The sequence below is a fragment of the Passer montanus genome, unplaced genomic scaffold, assembly GCF_014805655.1.
Source record: "Passer montanus isolate IOZ18808 unplaced genomic scaffold, ASM1480565v1 scaffold1, whole genome shotgun sequence".
Lineage (NCBI taxonomy): Eukaryota > Metazoa > Chordata > Aves > Passeriformes > Passeridae > Passer > Passer montanus.
In genome coordinates this window covers 4,049,292-4,067,883 of record NW_024356504.1, presented here as the reverse complement: position 1 = coordinate 4,067,883, position 18,592 = coordinate 4,049,292, and the positions used below count along the sequence as shown (strand labels likewise).

The 18,592-nt window shown below is 40.6% G+C and overlaps 1 protein-coding gene across 2 annotated transcripts; it reads left to right on the top strand.

The window, feature by feature from the left end:
- Positions 1 to 1,161: 1,161 nt before the first annotated feature.
- CTLA4 (cytotoxic T-lymphocyte associated protein 4) lies at positions 1,162 to 11,292 on the top strand. Of its 2 annotated transcripts, XM_039733565.1 has the most exons (5): positions 1,182 to 1,336; positions 2,531 to 2,881; positions 3,345 to 3,454; positions 4,353 to 4,557; positions 11,203 to 11,292. In XM_039733565.1, exons 1-4 carry the CDS (start codon positions 1,279 to 1,281, stop codon positions 4,521 to 4,523), a joined length of 690 nt encoding a protein of 229 aa, XP_039589499.1. In that variant the 5' UTR covers positions 1,182 to 1,278; the 3' UTR covers positions 4,524 to 4,557; positions 11,203 to 11,292. The 2 variants fall into 2 exon arrangements, with proteins under 2 accessions (XP_039589402.1, XP_039589499.1); XM_039733468.1 differs by lacking the exon at positions 11,203 to 11,292 and having other exon boundaries at positions 1,162 to 1,336; positions 4,353 to 4,615.
- Positions 11,293 to 18,592: the final 7,300 nt, after the last annotated feature.

The window sequence follows — 18,592 nt, the reverse complement described above, 5'->3', positions numbered from 1 at the left end:
AGATTAAAACGACTGTGAATCTGTCATTAAACAAATATTGCATAACCTATGAAAGCAGCAATCTTATTTATATCATTAGGTATTTATGTGATTTCAAGACTGAGTATTTATCCTGGATCTTTGGATTGGGCTGGCTAGTGTTCAATAACTAATGCTGTTAATTTTTCTAGGTCACAGTGCAAAAGCAGGTCTTTGTAATCTACTAGATCTACATATATAAATGATGAAGCACCTTCTAAAATAATTTCTCAAAGTGTCGGTAAAAAAAAAGAATGCTGACTTTCAGGATAGCTGAAGTGAACTCTCATTTTTATGGAATTCTTTAGGCAATGATTCATGGATGTGACAGCTTATCATATAAAAAAAGCAAAACAATTTTCAGAGCTTACATAACATTTAAAAGGTCCATGAACAAAAACTGTTTCACTGAGGTTTGAAATGACGCAGGTGCTCTAAGCAGAGATAGCAATAATCAAAGCTCCTGCAGTGTTTTTCATCTGTTGATGTCAAGGTAGTTAGGCAGTAAAGTTCGTAGGTAACAAAGTTCTGTACAGATGTGGAAGTCATTAGCTATAAACCTAGATAATTTTTTCTTGAAAACAGGAAAGCTTAAAGAGGTTGGGTTATGATTCAAGTCACATTGCTGATAAAAAAGATGAAGTAATTGCAAGTGTAATCAGTATTTTGAAGGGGTAGCAATTTTTAAACATCAAAACCACTAATATTAAAGCAAGCAAAGAAATTTGGGGTGGAGGCAAGTCCTACATAAAAAAAATCTAGCTTGCAGGGATTCACTGTGCCACATTAGGCAGAAGTACAGTTCTCTGCATGTTGCCCTGGTAGGAAATACCTGATGATTGCTAAAATATTAAGTGCTATGATTCTGCAAGCTGGCACCCCCGAAGGGCCTGAACTGCTCTAATGATGATTACCTTTCCTCCCACAATTCTTAAAGCAGAATGGAGTGGCAGTTTCAGATTGAATATATATTTTCCATGTGCTGAATAGTTGTTTTTGTTCATGCTGTTTGAGGTTAACTGTGCACGTACTAATCAAACCCACTGCTTCCTTTCTCGTAAAACCAAAACAAAGCTTCATACTACTTTCAGGTACAGCATCTGGGATCAAAGCTATATATACACACTGGCTCTGTGTGGGTTCAAACATTTCGAAGATTCAGTATCCTGAAAGGTGTCACCTCTTTTCCAGTCCTGAGAGTTCCAGTTTGTCTTAAAGTCTGAAGGCATCAGCACCTTCAGCCTCTGTCCCAGCACAGGAATGCTCTCAATATTGATCACCGTGAGCTTTCTCTGCACAGCTACTGCCATTGCTGAAGGTGGGTAGATGAAAGAAGCAAGGTATCTGGGGTTGCTGATTTGTTTTCAGTTTCATGTCCTGGCAGGAGACAGACTTGGTACAACAGGGAGACATAGGACTAATGGGAGTGAGGTCTTGGTGCACTGCAATGTACCTAGAAAACCAGACACAGACTTTATAGCAGTACTATCTGCAGGGACACTGGGCAACATTCAGAGTAGCTCAAGAAGGAAAAAAAGATCTTGAAAAACCAGGCACTGCAAGTGAACTTGTGACAGCTGATAACACGGATTTAGAGGTTTGAATGTGTGGAGGCATTCTACTCTTCATATGGAATTCTTGCATTGCAGAACTGACAAGATAAACCCTGCCCCAAAATGGACTGATATAAAATGAGATATAAAAAATAATGATGAGTCTTCACAGCTTACTAAAGCAAAAGATAGTGCCATCCCATCATGTGTCATGATAGAAAATTGAAGTTGCAAAAAGCTGTCAGTGAGGTTGTACATGGTACAGTAATTTCCCCTTATGATTTTTTTTTTAGTCTTTAATCAGGCTTTGTTATGTGCTGTTATATTAGCTTGGGGTATATATTGTTGCTATACTGTGGTTTGGGAATAGCTAGTTAAAAATAAGGAGAAAAAAGATCAGAAAGAAAAACAGATTTTCTATTCAGTTTTACTGTTACCTAAATCATTCTGTTCCATATTCCATAGAGGATATCAACTTTTTTGTTCCTAAATGTAAATATATTTCTACTAGGCAGAAATTATGATTTAAAAGTCTGATTTTAAATTTAAAATTTCAACCTTATCATCTATAGTCTATTGTTTTTTAGTTTCTTATGTATACTTACTTTCTTATGTATAAGAAGTTTCTGTTGAGGAAAACTGAAGCATGCAGGCCATTCATTGCCTGACTAAGTGGGCCAAATAACCTACTATTTAAGCAACAAGTAATTGCTGAGATTTATAATATAATTTTTAGTAATAAAAGCATTTCTTTAGCTTTTTAAAGAATATTCATGTACTGCTAATGTGAACTGTGGTCTTGGAGTTCCTTCTTTGAAAAGAGCATTTCTAGGAATCACCCATGGATAACAGGAGGTGGCAGAACTCCCTTTCTACTGTACAGGTTTGAAGTAAATGACTCCAGATCCAGATCCTTTCTTGACTGTTCCCTTACCATCACACTTTTTATTTCCTTACAGTAATGGAAGTGACTCAGCCAGCAATTGTGCTGGCCAACAGGCATGGAGTTGCCAGCTTGGTGTGTAACTACAAGAACATCGGGAATGCAAAGGAAATTCGAGTGACTTTGCTTAAACAGACTGGTGACCAGAGCACAGAAATCTGTGCTTCATCATACACCATGGAGTTTAAAACATTCTTTGTGAAAGAGGTCATTCAGTGCCGTGTTACCCCCGGCCAAAACAATGTGACCCTCACGCTGGCTGGCCTGCAAGCAAATGACACCGGGCTTTACATTTGCAAGATGGAGCGGATGTACCCCCCACCCTATTTTATGAACAAGGGAAATGGCACACATCTCTATGTCATTGGTAAGGCAAACAGGTTTACAGTACTGTGATACTTTCAAGTTAAGAGAGTTGCTATTACATCTCAAAGGTGTTCAGAGATCTTTTTGTAAGAACTGAGGGTGAATACTGGTTTCAGCACTGAAAATCTTGACTAGCTCTTATTTCTTTCAGGTCTCCCTGCAGATGCCCAAAGCAAGCATAGTCATAGCCATGGAACGATAGCATAAGCAACACCATGCAGTGTACACTGTGTCTAGGCTATCTTAGATACAGAAGTGCAAAAAGTAACAGAGTAAGGTGTGAGATCCTCTACAGATAAAGACTCTTTTCATTGGAGGTTGAGTAGGCAGCAGAGTTCAGTCCTAGTGGTATCCTGGGATAGCACATATTAGAGAAAAGCAGTGTAGAGACTGACTCACCGACTCTAGGGCCTTCCTTATGAGGCTCATGTGTGACATGACATTTGTGATATCATATGTTTTAGATCCAGAACCTTGTCCAGACACTGCCATATATCTCTGGGTATTAGGAGCTACTGCCTCAGGATTTTTTCTTTACAGTATCATCATCTCAGCCATTCTTGTGGGCAAAGCGGTAAGTCCCATCAACTCAAGCCCCCTTCTGCTAATAATATTCCTTTGTATGATGAGGACAAGGAGAAATAAATGAGAACAGGGAAGAACACAGTGAACAAAACCAGTGAGATGCTCCACTTTGCAAGTGCAATATTATTACAACAATATAAAATAAGATAACTTGCTGGACCTGACACTTTATTTATGGCTCAGTTGTTTTGCCAGCATACTAGAAAGCAGTCAGCTTCCATCAGATGGACTGAGCCTTGGCTTAGGGCTGGATGCTTAAAACCAGGCAAAGTCCTGGATGCTTCTGGGATTGAAGAAAACAGTCTTCGTGTGTACTCTCATTTCACAAATGATTCACACAAAATCCCAGAATCTAATTTGTTCCTTTTCTTATCATTCACCTCTGCAAAGAAAATTTAAACAACCTTCTCTTTGGATGGGGGAGGTGTAACTTTAAACATTTTGAATTTCACAGCTACAAATGTCTGCACAAAAATATGCAAAATGTAAGCCTGGGTTGCCTTTTTCCACAGGGGTCTGCAGCACTCATAGTCTGTTAGAAATTAACTTGAGCTTGAAACCAAACAATGATTTTTCAATCAGTCCTTGTTCCTAGAAGGTAAATGAAGCTGTCAGGTGTGAACACTCCTAGCTTTCAACCAACACTGAACTCTGAAGCAGGAGCTAAATGAATGGCAGGACCCTTTTTTTTTTTTTTTAATAAATAGCCCCTGTACATCCTGATCCTCCATCAAATGCTCTTAACAGATCTTCTATAAAGTGGCAGAGAAAGTGTCTAGAATACATTCTACTCAGTAAAGGAACATCTATTGGTTTCTCTAAAATGTGCTGGTCAATGATTATGCTGTGATTGCTTGTTTATTTTACTTTCTTCCCATATGTTACAGATAAAGAGAAGACGATGTCTCACTACTGGTGTCTATGTGAAAATGCCTTCTGAAAAGCTAGAAAAAAAAGTGATCCCATTCCACATCACTGTTAACTGTAACAAGGAAGGAGAGAAACCATTTCCTAGTTGGGATGGAGTGTCTGCTAGTTCATTTCAGTTAAAGAAATAAATTAACTGTCTTTTTACAAAAGGCATACAGGAAGGTGAGAGAATATTCTTTGTAACTTCTGTGGTGTGGAGGAGAATAAATAGTAGATGTATTCACATTTGAAGATTAACCCTATCACATAAAAATGGCTACATTAGGCCATTGACTTTTTTGAGATGTATTGTACCAATATGTAATATATATAAGTGTGTAGCATTAAGAGCTATTGCTGTTACAATTGAGCATCTTACTGTCAAATTTCATCATGCCTACTGATCAACTGAAATCCAAACACTATTATGACAGAGACTTGTGTGCCACTGCAAGGCTGATCCACAAGTCTGGGAGGAGAGGTAGGAGAGCACACTAATGTACAAAAGAATGTACTTTTTTCCCTGCATTGATATTTATTAGTTCCATTTATGGCATTAGTGCTCTGCACTCCCACAGAGGCCTCCCCATAGGCTGGCACTGATGACACTGCTGCTCTTGAAGCCTGATCTTAGCTCTCTTGAGAGCTCTCTTGAGTGGCATTGTGTCCCAGAAGTGCTGTGATGGAGCTGACTGATGGTCTCAGCCAGTGCTGACAGTCTGGTTAGTGAAAAGGCACCAGCAGGAGCCCTCTTAGGCTGTGTTGGGAGAATGCTCCAGCTCTGCTGGGGCCCTGTGTTTTACAAATGCTAAATTAGCATCTATCCAAAAGGCAGAAGTATGTTGCTGTGTTTAACGAAGTCTATTTTCCATGAAAATACTGACAGTGTATAATCTTGTTTATTAGTAATGTACCTTTCAATAAAAACCTTGAAGCTTTGCCCAAATTCGAGTTCATTTCTTGTTCACCATTCTCAGAATAGTGAGAAACAGGAAGTGGCTACATGCTAGAAAGCAGTGAAGACAACATGAACCTTTCCTCTCTGACCCTGTGTTTTGCCCTTCAGAGACAGCCTGTGTGCTCATGCCAACAGTTCTGTTCTCAGCTCTCCTTCTCAGCCAGCCACCATTACAATCTGTCAGTTTTTCCATTTGTCTAGTTACAGCTGCTGTGATGTGCTTTAGACACTCTACCAATCAATTTTTCACTTCCATCAGAGTTACTCACTTGCAGAAGGTAGCTGTAATGCAGCACCTCCTATACATGTTTAAACAAAAAACTTGTCCTAGTTTCAAATCCTGTTTTCTTTGCACCACTCTGACACTCTCACTCACATAATGCCAGTCAACACACAAAGCTGCTGGAGCTTAAAACAACTTCAGAATTCTCAGCTACTATCTATTAATTTGATTCTTTGAGATCAAAATTTCACCTTGCAACTCAAAACACTGGCAGCATGTGCTTCTGTTTCACAGCTGTGAATCCATCTTCTTGGCTGCACAGCTGTGCAGCCAAACCCCAGAGCCCTTTATTCTATGTTCTGGCAGTGGCAGCAGCTCCCAGTACACAAAATCTCATAGCTCTTTTGGTCTGCTTTCCTCTCTTTCCTATTCAGCTGACACCACCTCCAACTGTGCAAAGACACATTCACATTCTTAATTTGCCAGTGTTTGCAGGTGCTAACTGCTCTCTCAGTGTTGATATATAAGTGCTGCATTAACTAAAAGTAGAATCTGATAACTTTTTTTTTTTTTAAGGTATTTTAGTATTCTGACATTAGTCTGGTATTTTCCCCTAATTTTTCACTACCCAGTGTTTTGGGGATAAAAAATGGTAAAGGTTCACATATCTATTGTCACTGCAAAATGACTAAACTTCTGCCCTTTCAGGTGCAGCCTGATCAGGCAAGCGTGTTCCATGACTCCATGATGAAAAATAGGTTTGACCCACACATCCACTGGTAGAAGCTGTAGAAAGCAGGAACAATTATCCAGGGTAATTTTTTCCACCATAGCAAGTAGTAAATCATGCGTCCGACCTCTAATCAGGAATCAACTATTTCTTTTTTTTTCCTCTCTTTGACAATTCCTCTATACTTACTTTTCTTAAGCAATCTAAAAGCAGTTCAAGCACATTATATCCCAAGCTTATCTCTCCTGGGTGAAGAGATGCTTTGGATCTGTATCCACAACCTCATAACATCTGGCCACAGCTGGCTGTGAATCTGTGTCACCACAGAACCTGTGCATATTCCAATTCACCTCCATTTCTGACCACTAAGTAGACCATAACTAGGCCTTCTGCCTCCATCTGGACAATTTCCCTTTGGTACACCTGTGTTTCCTTGAGACATTCAGTCTGTAACAACCAGGAAAGAATTCTGCCATAAATTACTATCAGGTTACTAAAATAGCTGAATAGTGAAGGTTATGGGAGAGCAGAACAGAAACAATAATCTCACATACAGTAGTAGCAATATTTTGTCTTTGCCTCCTGTACTTAAATAATTATTGATGCTTATTAATTATCTTATTAATCTCTAAAATTATAATGTCTATTAATTATCTTATAAGGATTATTAATTATCTTATAAGAAATTACTTTGCCCAAATTCTCTGTCTGTTCTGATCTTCTCTTCATCCTTAGTGGTTACTTTTTCCAACCTTCTCTCATTTCTGCAGTGCTCAATTTTCTTTGGCTTTCCTTACCACTGTGACAGCCTTTGTTGAGCTAAATGTTATATAATGCTTTATCACTTTTTGTACTAAGCCAGGTTCCCCTTTTGAATTTTCTGGCAGAATAGTAGGTGCACTTAAATCAGCAGATGGGCAGTGAAGACCAAAGTGAGATTTCAGTTCAGATTTTATTGACAATGATATTCTCATAATTCATATCTGGCACTACAGAGATGAGTGGAGCCTAAGTACCTGCAGAGATGATATTTATACCTACCTCCCTATGGTTCATGTAGCAGCTAGCTCTGATGAGGGCAGAGCCCAAACCTCAGGAAATTTCCATTGTCCTGTGATGCCCCCCAGAACCTCGAGGTCTGTGCTTTTCCCTGATAGCAGGGAGAAGCATCTTTCACTATCAGCACTCCAAAAAAATTTATATTTATGAGTCAAATACAGTGTTCTGTGAGATCACAGCAGTACCAAAATGAAAGGTGAAAATGCTAAATCAGTGTGCATCCCAGAAAATGCAATAAAGAGGAAACCATGCCTCTTTCTGGGAAGAATGTGCAAAGCAAAGATGAAAGGATTTGGTCTCAGAACTTTGCTCATTAGAGTGGGGAGTTTTAAAACACAACTGAGTATCTTACCTGGAAAGCCAAATTATGACACCATACTGCTTGGTGAGGTTCAGGAAGAACTTCTTTTGATATGCTGTTCACCTCTTTAGAAGATCTGTCAGCCTATTTGTGAAACAGAGAGTGTGAGTTTCTGGCTAGATGGGTCGGAATTCACAGGTATACAGGTCTGCATCAGAGACAATGGCATATGCATACACCACTCCCAGCCCCCAATATTCTACTTTCATTTTCATCCACTTCTTTATCTGAACTATTTCTTTCCTTGTAATTTTCAATTATCAGCATCCTATCTGATAGAGAAAAACCTATGACAAAGGTTTCCCACACAGCTACTCTGTGAGTAGGCAATGAGTAGTCTATTATTTTAGGTTTAGAGATTCCCCACTCTTTGAAGGAATATATGAATCTGAACTCACTACTCTGTCAGGCCTTCATGTCTGTAGGGAAAGTTCATTAATGCCATTTCCCACAGATAATAAATTTTTAAAAAATCATCAAGCTCTTCTAGGCTATGCAAGAGCAGACATCCTTCCTGACATCCTGACTTTTGCTCAAGACTTCCTTGGGTCTAATTTCTTGTTTTCCAATAACCAATGCTGGCATTGGCCAGGTAACTCCTAACAGATCTGATAAAATTCTTGGCTTCAGGACTGACTTTGAGCTTTGCAGGTCCAAAGACTGTCAGTGTGTGTGTGAGGAGCTGAGGTCAGGTTTGGAGGCAAAGTACCTTGGAAGGTAACATACCATAGGCCTCTTCCTTTTACTAGATAAAAGCTATTACTGGGGAGTGAGTTCTGAAAAATCTACCAGAAAATGCATGATTTTGCCTGTGACAGGAATAATCTGAACCATGACTAAAGAGCTCTACCTCTAGGAGAGGCATAAACAGGAATCAGATGATGTATCCAAGAGTTGCAACAAGAAATCCAAACCAAAGAAGGCTGGTGCATAGCAGATGGATTTCTGCATTACTAAAACAAATTTATTGTTGACATTTGCAATCTGTATTCTTGCTTGAACATGTAAAAGTTATTTTGAGGTAGCTTCTGTCACAGCTAAGCAGTGGGGCCCCTACACATAACAGTTATTGATAAAAGATCTTAGAAACTGTGGGAAGAGGGAGGTTTAAAAATTGTGCCTGAAGGCAGTTTAAAAATTTTTGTTGTTTACTAGAGGGATGAAGCAAGGAAGAGTTTAGGTAAGGGCCAAAACGTCACTGGGAATCATTAGTAATTGCAGCCGAGGTTACATGGCAGATGTTTCCATGAACTAAAAAATTGTTACCTACTCAAAATTTCACTATTCTTTCCTTTTTCAACTTTTCAAACATAGTTCTATTTCTATTTTTATAGCAAGCTGCCTTAATCACAGTCACATTTTTATATTCTACTGAACATGTTTTAGTGACTATGAAGTTTCAGTTGAATGAAAAGTTCTCAGTTTCTTCACTGGTGGCTTTTCCTCTACATTCTTTTCTGACTGCTGTTTTTAAAGAGTAGTATGTGAAAATATTCGGTTTGGTCTGCTTCATTCAGCAAAAAGCAAGACCTTGCTTTCAGAGAAAATGGAATTTCTCACATAATTACATTATTCCAACAGGTGGTACTGTTAGATGACTACATCCTGTAACAGCACAGGTGATACAACTGGGAAACTTGAAACACTGGGTAACATCTGGTTGGACTATTCTGTTTTGTGGGTGGGATTTACTGACATTCATTCTCTAGCCTGCAATGCAGCAGCTTGTGTGGAAAGCTGGAACAAGCAGCAGTGTGCTTTATTCTTCCCAGACAAATCAGTGTCTGGGATGTAGGCTTTCTATAGGAAATGAATATTAAAGTTTGGGCCAAGATTGCCACTGACATGAAAAATACAAGATTGCTGCTTTTATATAAACAAAAATATATACATTGAACAAATTCTTCATGTTTTTTTCAAACTAGAAACTCAGTAGCCAGACCCCAAAGACTTACAGTTCAGTATACACAGGCAATAAATGAATCCTGTTCTATATTAAATGGGTTATTGTTAACTTACTGTAACTTAGTCTTGTTTGTAGAGTTTCTCCTTGGGAATTTGTAACTTCCTTGAACTAGTGATGAAAGGGGCCAGCAGAAGTACTGCTTACTTTTGTGCAAACTCGAAAGTCTTCCATCTGCAAACTGGAAAGTGTGAGGGGACTGATATGTACTAACTTCCACAGTACTTAGTGCTGGGCACTTGCAACATCATCAGCTGTAAGAAATATTTCAATATCCTTTCTCCCTGTGAAAATTCACATTAAAAGTTGGGTCTCTGCTGGCCTTCAGCTGAACTCCAGATACCTTTCCATGTGCTGTTGAGTGGGGAAAGCTGAGGTGTTTGAAGTTCTGTAGAAGCTTTGATAAGATTTCTCATCTTGCATGCTTTCAGAGCTGGCCTTTGTACCTGCTAGACAGAGCTGCTAGTTCTTGCTATTGTCATCTTTCTTCTTTGTTTGAAAGAAGAAACAGGTGATTAAAAACAGGCCTTCTCTTCTCCTGTGCTACAAAGAGTCTTAGGTGGTACTATGGTCCAATTTATTTGCATCATACAGATAAAAAATGCAACGAGCTGGATAAAAAATTTAAAAATACTTGGTGATGGGGAAACAAGTACCAAAAATAATCCACATTTGAAACTGTCACAAAACGTGGTATGTTAGCAGTACTTAATCAAGATGAGGAAGCAAAACAGTTCATTTCTCTGTAAGTTATCAAATCTTTCTGGTAAGTGACACTTCAGAAACATTTGACAGCTTCATAACTGGCTGACTTAATGTTTTACATGCAGGAAAGATGGCTAGAACAGCACTAATCAGCAGAATAAGTTGGTTTCACAGTTGAGCTTTGGTGAGGTGTTAGATTGTGTGGGTAGCATTTATAAAAGCTTTCTCACTTTTAATTCTGTAGCAAAGATGAGTGTCTGCTTCACAAATTAATAATATTTTCCTTTCTCTCATAATGCCAAATGAATTCATTATATCATATTATATTATATGACTATTTGTCTGGTCTTCTTTTTATAGTACTCTCACACTAAGATGAAACATCTCTTAAGCTCTTTTCCCTCTTCATCTCTCTGCAATAACCTAGAATCATTATTATAATTTTACCAATAGGTTACAAACTCGTGTTATTCCTTCTCTCTTATTTAAGCCACGGGGACATATCTGGTGTAAAAAATTCCTCACATTAATGTCATCATTTATATTGCAATTTTCAGAAGAACATGTTATTTTTTATCATGTTTTTATTTAATATTTTATGACTAAAAAATACTAGACTTCCACACACTTTCATTAAATACAGCAATTGCTTTACTGCCACTGGTCACAAGGAAGGTGTGGTTCTTTCATGGGAGTTGACAGAGAAGCTTCACTGGTGCTTCAGATGCCTCAGTCAGAAACATCCCTCAAGCAGTTGCTTTCTGTTTCCTGGAAGGAGGCCATTCCCTATGCTAATTGTGTGCATCTGTTTTCTTGGTTTATTTTCCAGTGCTGGATGCTCCAGAGGACCTGATCTCGTGAGACTCGTGTTTCATCCAACAAATCCCTGAACTAGAAGGGGATTCAGGCTGTGTCTTACCCAGGGGGTGGACGACCTGCAGGAGAGGGAAGAACCTGCACAACACCCTTGGAAGTCAGGTGGCAAAAGGAAGAGGCTGCAGGCTGAGAGAGAGTCAGCCTGTGTGCACACAGCGGGAATGGCACCTCCAAACGTGGCACCTTTTGAAATGGCTCTCCCTCAAAAAGTTGATTGAGATTCAGCAACAATGATGCTCTTAGTTTACTTTTCAACATGCAAAACATAAAACACTTAGCACCTAATCTGCTCTAGAGACATGAAGTACTTGAATTTAATAACTTCTTCGACTCACAGTAAATATGTCAATATTTATTTTGGCAAATTTTTGTGTATAGAATTGTAAAAAGAGGGAAATTTGTTGGTAGTTTTGTATCAAATACTTGGACTTGTTTGAAATAGCATTAAACTTTACATTTAACTATATCAAACTTACAACAAAAGAGCTCTTTTTGCCAAACATAAAATTATTTTTTCTCACTTCCTTGTTTGTCAAAATTTCAGATTTTCAGTTTAGGTAGTGAATTTAAAACTAAATTTAAGTCTAGTCTTTGCAGAAGAAAATAAATTAAGGATGTGAATGTTAAACCTATGAAGAAAAATTATATTGAAGCTTTAATATAAAAAAATCCAGATTAGTCCAAATGTAGCAAAAACTCTTGTGTTGCTTTTTCCACCTTACAATTAAACCAGAATTGTTCTGTGTTATGTGTGACATCTGAGTGGCTAATGAAGGCCCAGTTACTTTTCAATAACTAGTCAGCCTTTTTTCGTCTGATTATGCTATGGGCAATTACCATTGTATGATTCCAAGTTCAAGTCATTGTTACAAAAAATAGAACTTTAGATGCTGCCAGTTAGGCCTCTCTGAGTCTTTCTAACTTCCTTTTAACTTAATCCTTTCTTTACTTGATTTAATTGCCATGGAGGCCAGTATATGGACTACAAGCATTGGTAAGTGCAGCCAGCTATCAGATTCACACTAAAAGCTTGTTCATGTGGCTTTAAGCTCATGAATAAGTCACAAAATCTCACTTGTCATGTAATGGTAACAACTTGATAAAGTTTAGTGAAATATTTAGGTGCAACAGAAAGCTGTTCCTGTACCAGAACTGGAAGAACAAAAGCTGGGCATAGCCTGTCGCATGCAAAGCAGGTAGTGAGGGAAAGTAGACTTAGGATTGAAATTTATTAAACATATACAATAAAATATGGTAATCTAAAAATATGCTTATGAAATATGCATAACTTTATATTGAGTATGCCTGGAGGCTTCCTTTGCTACCTAAACCCACACTTTATTACAAAAAAAACCTCTTGACAAAGCCTGTCACTTATTCAGCAATACATTGTCTTGACACTATTCTGAAGTAAAACCTAAAAATTATCAGAAAATCAGTGTTGCCAGTTTCTATCTAGAAAATATTTCCATGTTTTGCTAAAGTGCTACTTTCAGATTTTTCAGCATGAAACTGTTGCATTGATGATATGTGATAGCTAGAGATCCCTTGGCCCTTTTGTAAAAAAATGTTTAAAAAGAATACCTCAGCAAAATTTCAAGTCAAGAGATTTTATAAGCTCTGCCAAGTCCTTTTTAGTTCCTGCCCTGATTTCTTCTCAGGTATGTATGAGTACTTTCCAGTGAGGGGTGAGTTGATGCAATTAGTCACCTTCACTTAACTAGAATTGTCTAGAAAGCTCATACAGAGAATGCTCACCCATTGAAAAAGCCTCTCTGCATGTGTACACATGCATGAATGAAGCAATTACACCATGCATTGGGTCAAAGTAACACTTTGTGTTCAGCATGAGAGAGACAGGAGGGAGAAGAGCCACTTGCCCAAAGACTGTGGTACTGCTGGGAAGTTAGACACACACTTTGGTGATCTGACACCAAAGGCAGGAGCATACCTGGAGCACTGACAGGTATCCTCACTCTCTGCCCTTTCAGTGGAAAATTTGAAGGCTGGCAGACCTTCTTGATGTCTACTGATAATTTGTGAAAGATGGCAATTTTGTACTGATACAGATTGGGGAATTCTTATCTTGGAAGTTTGCAAGTTTAATAGCAAATGTACTAATACTTTTGTTTGTTGCATTAAAGTCCTTTGAGATTTCTAAGGAGGTTATGCCATTACCAACACTGTCCTGTTACAGCATGGATCAGCAGCAGACATAGTAACGAGTACTGTGAATCTATCTTGCAACAGAACTAGGAATCACTGCTTTCAACAATTTTCAGACACTTAAACATCCTATACCCACCACATTTTTATGACAGAAGGAACAGGTTGTTGAAGGATCAAACCCAACAAGCACCATTCTTTTGTATGCAAGAAAGATCTCTGCTCTGAAAACCTTATCAATGATTTAGGTGCTGCCACCTGCCAAGGATTGGTATTTTGAATGTGTTTCTGGCTGGAGTTTTATCTGTGCTGGTAATACTGTGTTTAGCTCTTCTTTCCCCTTCCCAAGTCACACACATACTGCAGCCATGCATCTTATTTGTACTGTTTGTAAGTAGTTAATAATGAAGCATCATAGCTCATCTTTTGAAACTGGTGAACTACGCAGCAGCCTGTGCCCTTGGCACCCACCCTGCTGCAATCACTGATAACTCACTGGGAATACCAAAAGACTCTCAGTTCTACTGGTGCCTAACAGAAGAGCACAGCAGCAGTAACTCTTTATTTCATATGTGGTAAGATTATCATTTGCAATAATCAGGAAGAGTACAATATAAATGAATACTGTTCTACAGTGTCTGTAAGCATCACTAAAGACCAGACAAAGCAGGCAGAAAATAAAGGTGGGAATGATGCTAAAAGACACAGAAGCAGCTGTCCACTTCCCAGCAGTGCCCAAGAGCAGGTGGCAGGGAAGAGTATACAACCAATGATAGCATACTATGAAACCTTCCTAAAATACTGTTCCAGACCTCCTTCACCAGCAGCTCAGGAACTTCAAAGGGTGGTGAATTTGTCCTCCACAGCCTCAAGGGATTTCTCTTCCATGAATTTGCTCTGTCATTTTTTGAAGCCCTATGGACTTTTGAATTCACATTAACAAGGATGATCAGCTGTCCTGTATTACAGAAGAAATATAAGAACTTAAAGCAAAACAAACAGCCCTGAAAAACAGTAGGAAAACCTAGATAGACTAAAGGGGATCTCTAGGGTAGTTTTCAAAGTCTGGAAACAATGAAATGTTTCTTTTCATAGTGGAAAGCCAGTTATGTTTCCATATCAACTAGAACAATTTGTACCTGTCTGATATAAAACTAATAATAAAATCACCACTTTCTTCTCTGTAACCACTAGCACTAATCACCTACTTATGAAAACATAACTAGAAGGAAAGATGCAAATGGCCAAATACATTTTTTCCCCTTCAACTATTTTTCTTCTTCAAGCAAAAGAAGCACCAAAACAGTCAGTTGTTCAAGAACTACATAGCCTTCACTGATGTCACTAGAAAACACAGTGTAACCACAGAACCACAGCAACCCAACGAGAAGTAGAGTGGTGTGCTTGGCTTACTTTTTTTTTTTTTTGGTTGGGTTTTTTTGTTACAGCTTTTTTCTTACCTAGCAGGGAAGTGAAGAACAAATGGCTTATGATCACCAACAAAACAGTGCTTACAAATTTCTGGGTCACAACAAGCTCCATTCCTGGCCTGGCAGCAGAGCAAGGCAGCTTCCAGCCAGAAGGTGATTCCTAAGGAATTCTGAAGTTAGGTTTGTGAACAGTACTACCATTAGCCCCAGATGTTAATCTAACAATAATGTTTAGCAGCAGTATCAACACAGTGAGAACAGAGAATCACCAATTTCCATCTTTTGTGACAGTCATCTAAATTCATGCAAGTATAAATGTAAAGGCTGTACCAGTTGAGAATAAAAAATACAAAATCAGAGGTCAAGTATCTTACCTCAGATAAGTATCCATTGGTGGGTGCTTAGTGAGGAGTGCAACATGAGGAAAGATATATGGCAATGCTATCCTGAAAGACTCGTAGCCTACAAACATTTTCAGGTTTGATTTTGATGAGGAAACAGAAAATCCAGGATTCTGTAATATCTATAGAAACAGTATGGACATCTCTATTGCCCCAGTTTCACTGTGCTGCAGTGGGCTCCAGCAGCCTGCTTGACTTCTACTCTAGACATGGGTGTGCTTTGCTGTGGTTCACTCAGCATCACATGAGGCTACAGACCCAAATGAAACATTACTGTGATGACAGGGTGATGACAACGAAAGCCCCTAAGCAAACATTCACTTTTAATGACCAGCAAACAAAGAGTGGAGATCAAAGAGACCTAGAGTGAAAAGCTTGTCCTTTTCAGTCAGTCGTGGGCAAGCAGGGAACTGCACATGCCTACACAATGTGTATCCATCTGCCCAGATCAGCTCAATAGTAGCTGGGAACAGCTAAGGCTGAGCAGAGCTTGCTGAGGTTTTATTCTGAGCACAAAAGTGTATTAGCTACTGGGGAGCTTGCCTGAATGTAACTAGATATTTCCTGCATTCAGGCTGAGACTGTGATCCCGTTAAAACTGGTTTGGATATTCCACCCTAAACTGTATTGAGAGTGCACTAGAGACACAGGGCACCTAAACAAAACATGAGCCTGGCAGCAGCAGAGCTCATTCTTTTTGCTCCAGTGCTGTCTCCCAGGAGCAGAGGTGCATGACACCTTCAGTGAGGAAATCTGGAGTCTTTAAATGACAAAGGCCAAATCACCAGAATATCCCATGGTGATCTGCAATGTGATCACTGTGGTTAAAGTCATGTTTTAAAGTAGTCATTTCAATCACATGTTTTCTAGAGAATATAGATATCTGATTTCTATTTTTTGCCCGTTGTCACTCTAGTTATTAGTGCAAATTCCGTTTCGTGTGGTGACAGCATCCAAGCTAGCTGAAAGAAGTGTGGCTAGACCCCTCCCTTACAGTGAGATCCTGAAGCAGACCAAAGGCTTTATTTAATGCTCTGCTTCACTGGGTTAAAAGTAATCTGGGACAAATAGAAAACATGTCAGAAAGGTTTATAGTCAACTCCCATCCTCTCTCTTCCAAGAGAGAATTTACTCCTAGGTTTAAAGTTGGTTATCTCGGTTACTGAATGGCAGCAAACTCTGCCGAGTTCTGTAGGGTCCTGGGGGAGTTGCTCCTTCACTCTTCTCTACAGCACCTCTGAGACTGCATCTGCCACACACCTGTAGTGATGCCCTGAGAAGTGACTTCTATTCAAACTCCATTACATCTTGGTCTTTCCTGGACTGCTGGAAGGAGTGTTTTTACATCTTGCTCCTTCTCATCAAATTAGAAAGAACAGATAAACAATGTCCAATACCTACAAAAAGGACCAAATCCCCTTCTCGGCTATGATGCTTTCAGAACCTCCTGAGCCCTAAGAGACCTGTTCTGTCCCTCCAAGCACAGACATTGGCGACCTTGACATTACACTGCTCTCTGCTGTACGGTTTCAGAATTTCTTTCTGATTTAAAAAAAACCCCTAAGCCCTTTTAAACATAAAGCCACCTGCACGTGCAGAGGCTGGTGTGGGATTCTAGGAAACCACAGCGAGCAGTCGTACCTTCGTGAGGGCCGACGCGGGGCCGTGCAGGGCGACCCTAAAGGGCTGCACTGCAAGCCAGGAGTTCGGCTGTGCCGAGACCGGGCTGAGGGCGAGCCCCTGTGGGGCACTGGCCGCACGGGACAGCCCCATGCCCAGGGCCCGGCCCCATGCCCAGGGCCCGGCCCCATGCCCAGGGCCCGTCCCCATGCCCAGGGCCCGGCCCCATCCGCACGGCGGTGCCGGGCCGCGCTCCGCTCGCCGCCTCAGCCGGCCGGCCCGCAGCGCCCCCGCGCGGCCGCAGAGGCGCGGAGCCTCCCGCGGCCCGGGGCACGCGGCTCGCCGCCATCGGGCGGCTCCGCTGCACGGCCGGGCTGGGCGGTCACCGGGGGCTACAGCGCTTTCCGCAATGCTGCTTCCCCCGTGTCACAGCGCCCAGGTGAGCTCAGCCTGAAAGGCAGCTCTTGGAAGCCTCTCCCGCGGAAGGCGAAAACAGTCCTTCATCGGCCCCTTGCGGCAGGAGCCCGGGGCTGGCACTGCAGGGTACCCACCCAGCTTTGGTTGTCTTTGCTCTGGCACCCTCCTTACAGAGGAGTGCGGCTGGATGGAGCGAGGGATCTCACCTTTGCAGGTGGGAGTACTGCCTTCGGTAGCCTTGGCCTGCATGTACAAAGAACTTTATTCCCGAGCTGTAACCTGTGTGATTCTGAATGACAGACGCAAAATAGAGGAGACTTTGTTACATATTTGTGATTTCATTTTTAATTTCCCAAATCCATCAAGTCCTGATCTGTCTAAGCCTAGCTCCAGGTAACCAGTATAACAATAGTGAAGTCTGGCTTGGAGACCCTTGAGAGACAGCGTCTCTCAAGCAGTTTAAGTCAGCTGAGAAAAGCATGTGTGTGTCTCCAGCCACTTTTGTGTTTCTGGAAATCCAAGACAGCATTGTGCTGCTCCCCCTAGTGCCTGGGGGGAGCAGTCACACTCTTGCAATTCTTCAGAAGATGCACTCCTCCTTCTTGAACACTGCCCTTGAACATAGGCCATCTACAAAGGCCAACCTTTGTATTTTCCTAAAGACCAACTGCGCACTCCAGCATAGGCCAGTGAAAAGTACCTGCTGCTCACAGTCCTCTTCCTAGCACAGCCCAAAGGGCAGGAGCATGGTCATTGCCTTTGTTGTTGTTGAAGACCGTAAACCTTTCCCAGCCACCCTGTGGGTCTGCTCTCCACACCACCAGCACATGTGCCTGAGCCTCATTGGGCCCTTTCTATCTACACCCCACATCCTGAAGAAGCATTCAGCACCTCTTTCAGGTGACTGTGTTCCATGAGGGACAGGGCTGGATACACAGAGCCATAGCAGTTCCTAAGATCAGATGGTGACATTCTTTTCCTAGGTGGCTCTCAGTTGCCTTGAGTCAGCCAGTCCAAAACATTAGTCCCAGGATCTGAAGAGGCATTTAGAATTATAGAACAGTTTGGCTTGGAATAGACCTTTAAACACCATCTAGTCCAGTAATAAGCAGTGACATCTTCAACTAGGTCAGGTTTTTTCCAGGGAGAGGGCATCTACTACCTCTCTAGGCAACCTGTTTAGACTTGACTGAATTTGCCACTTAGGCCTGTTGACTGAATTTATAGGTCAATGCCCTTGCAAGCCTTAGACCTGGGCTAAACTCAACATAATTTTCCCCCCTTTTTTTAGGAAATTTGATGACAAATA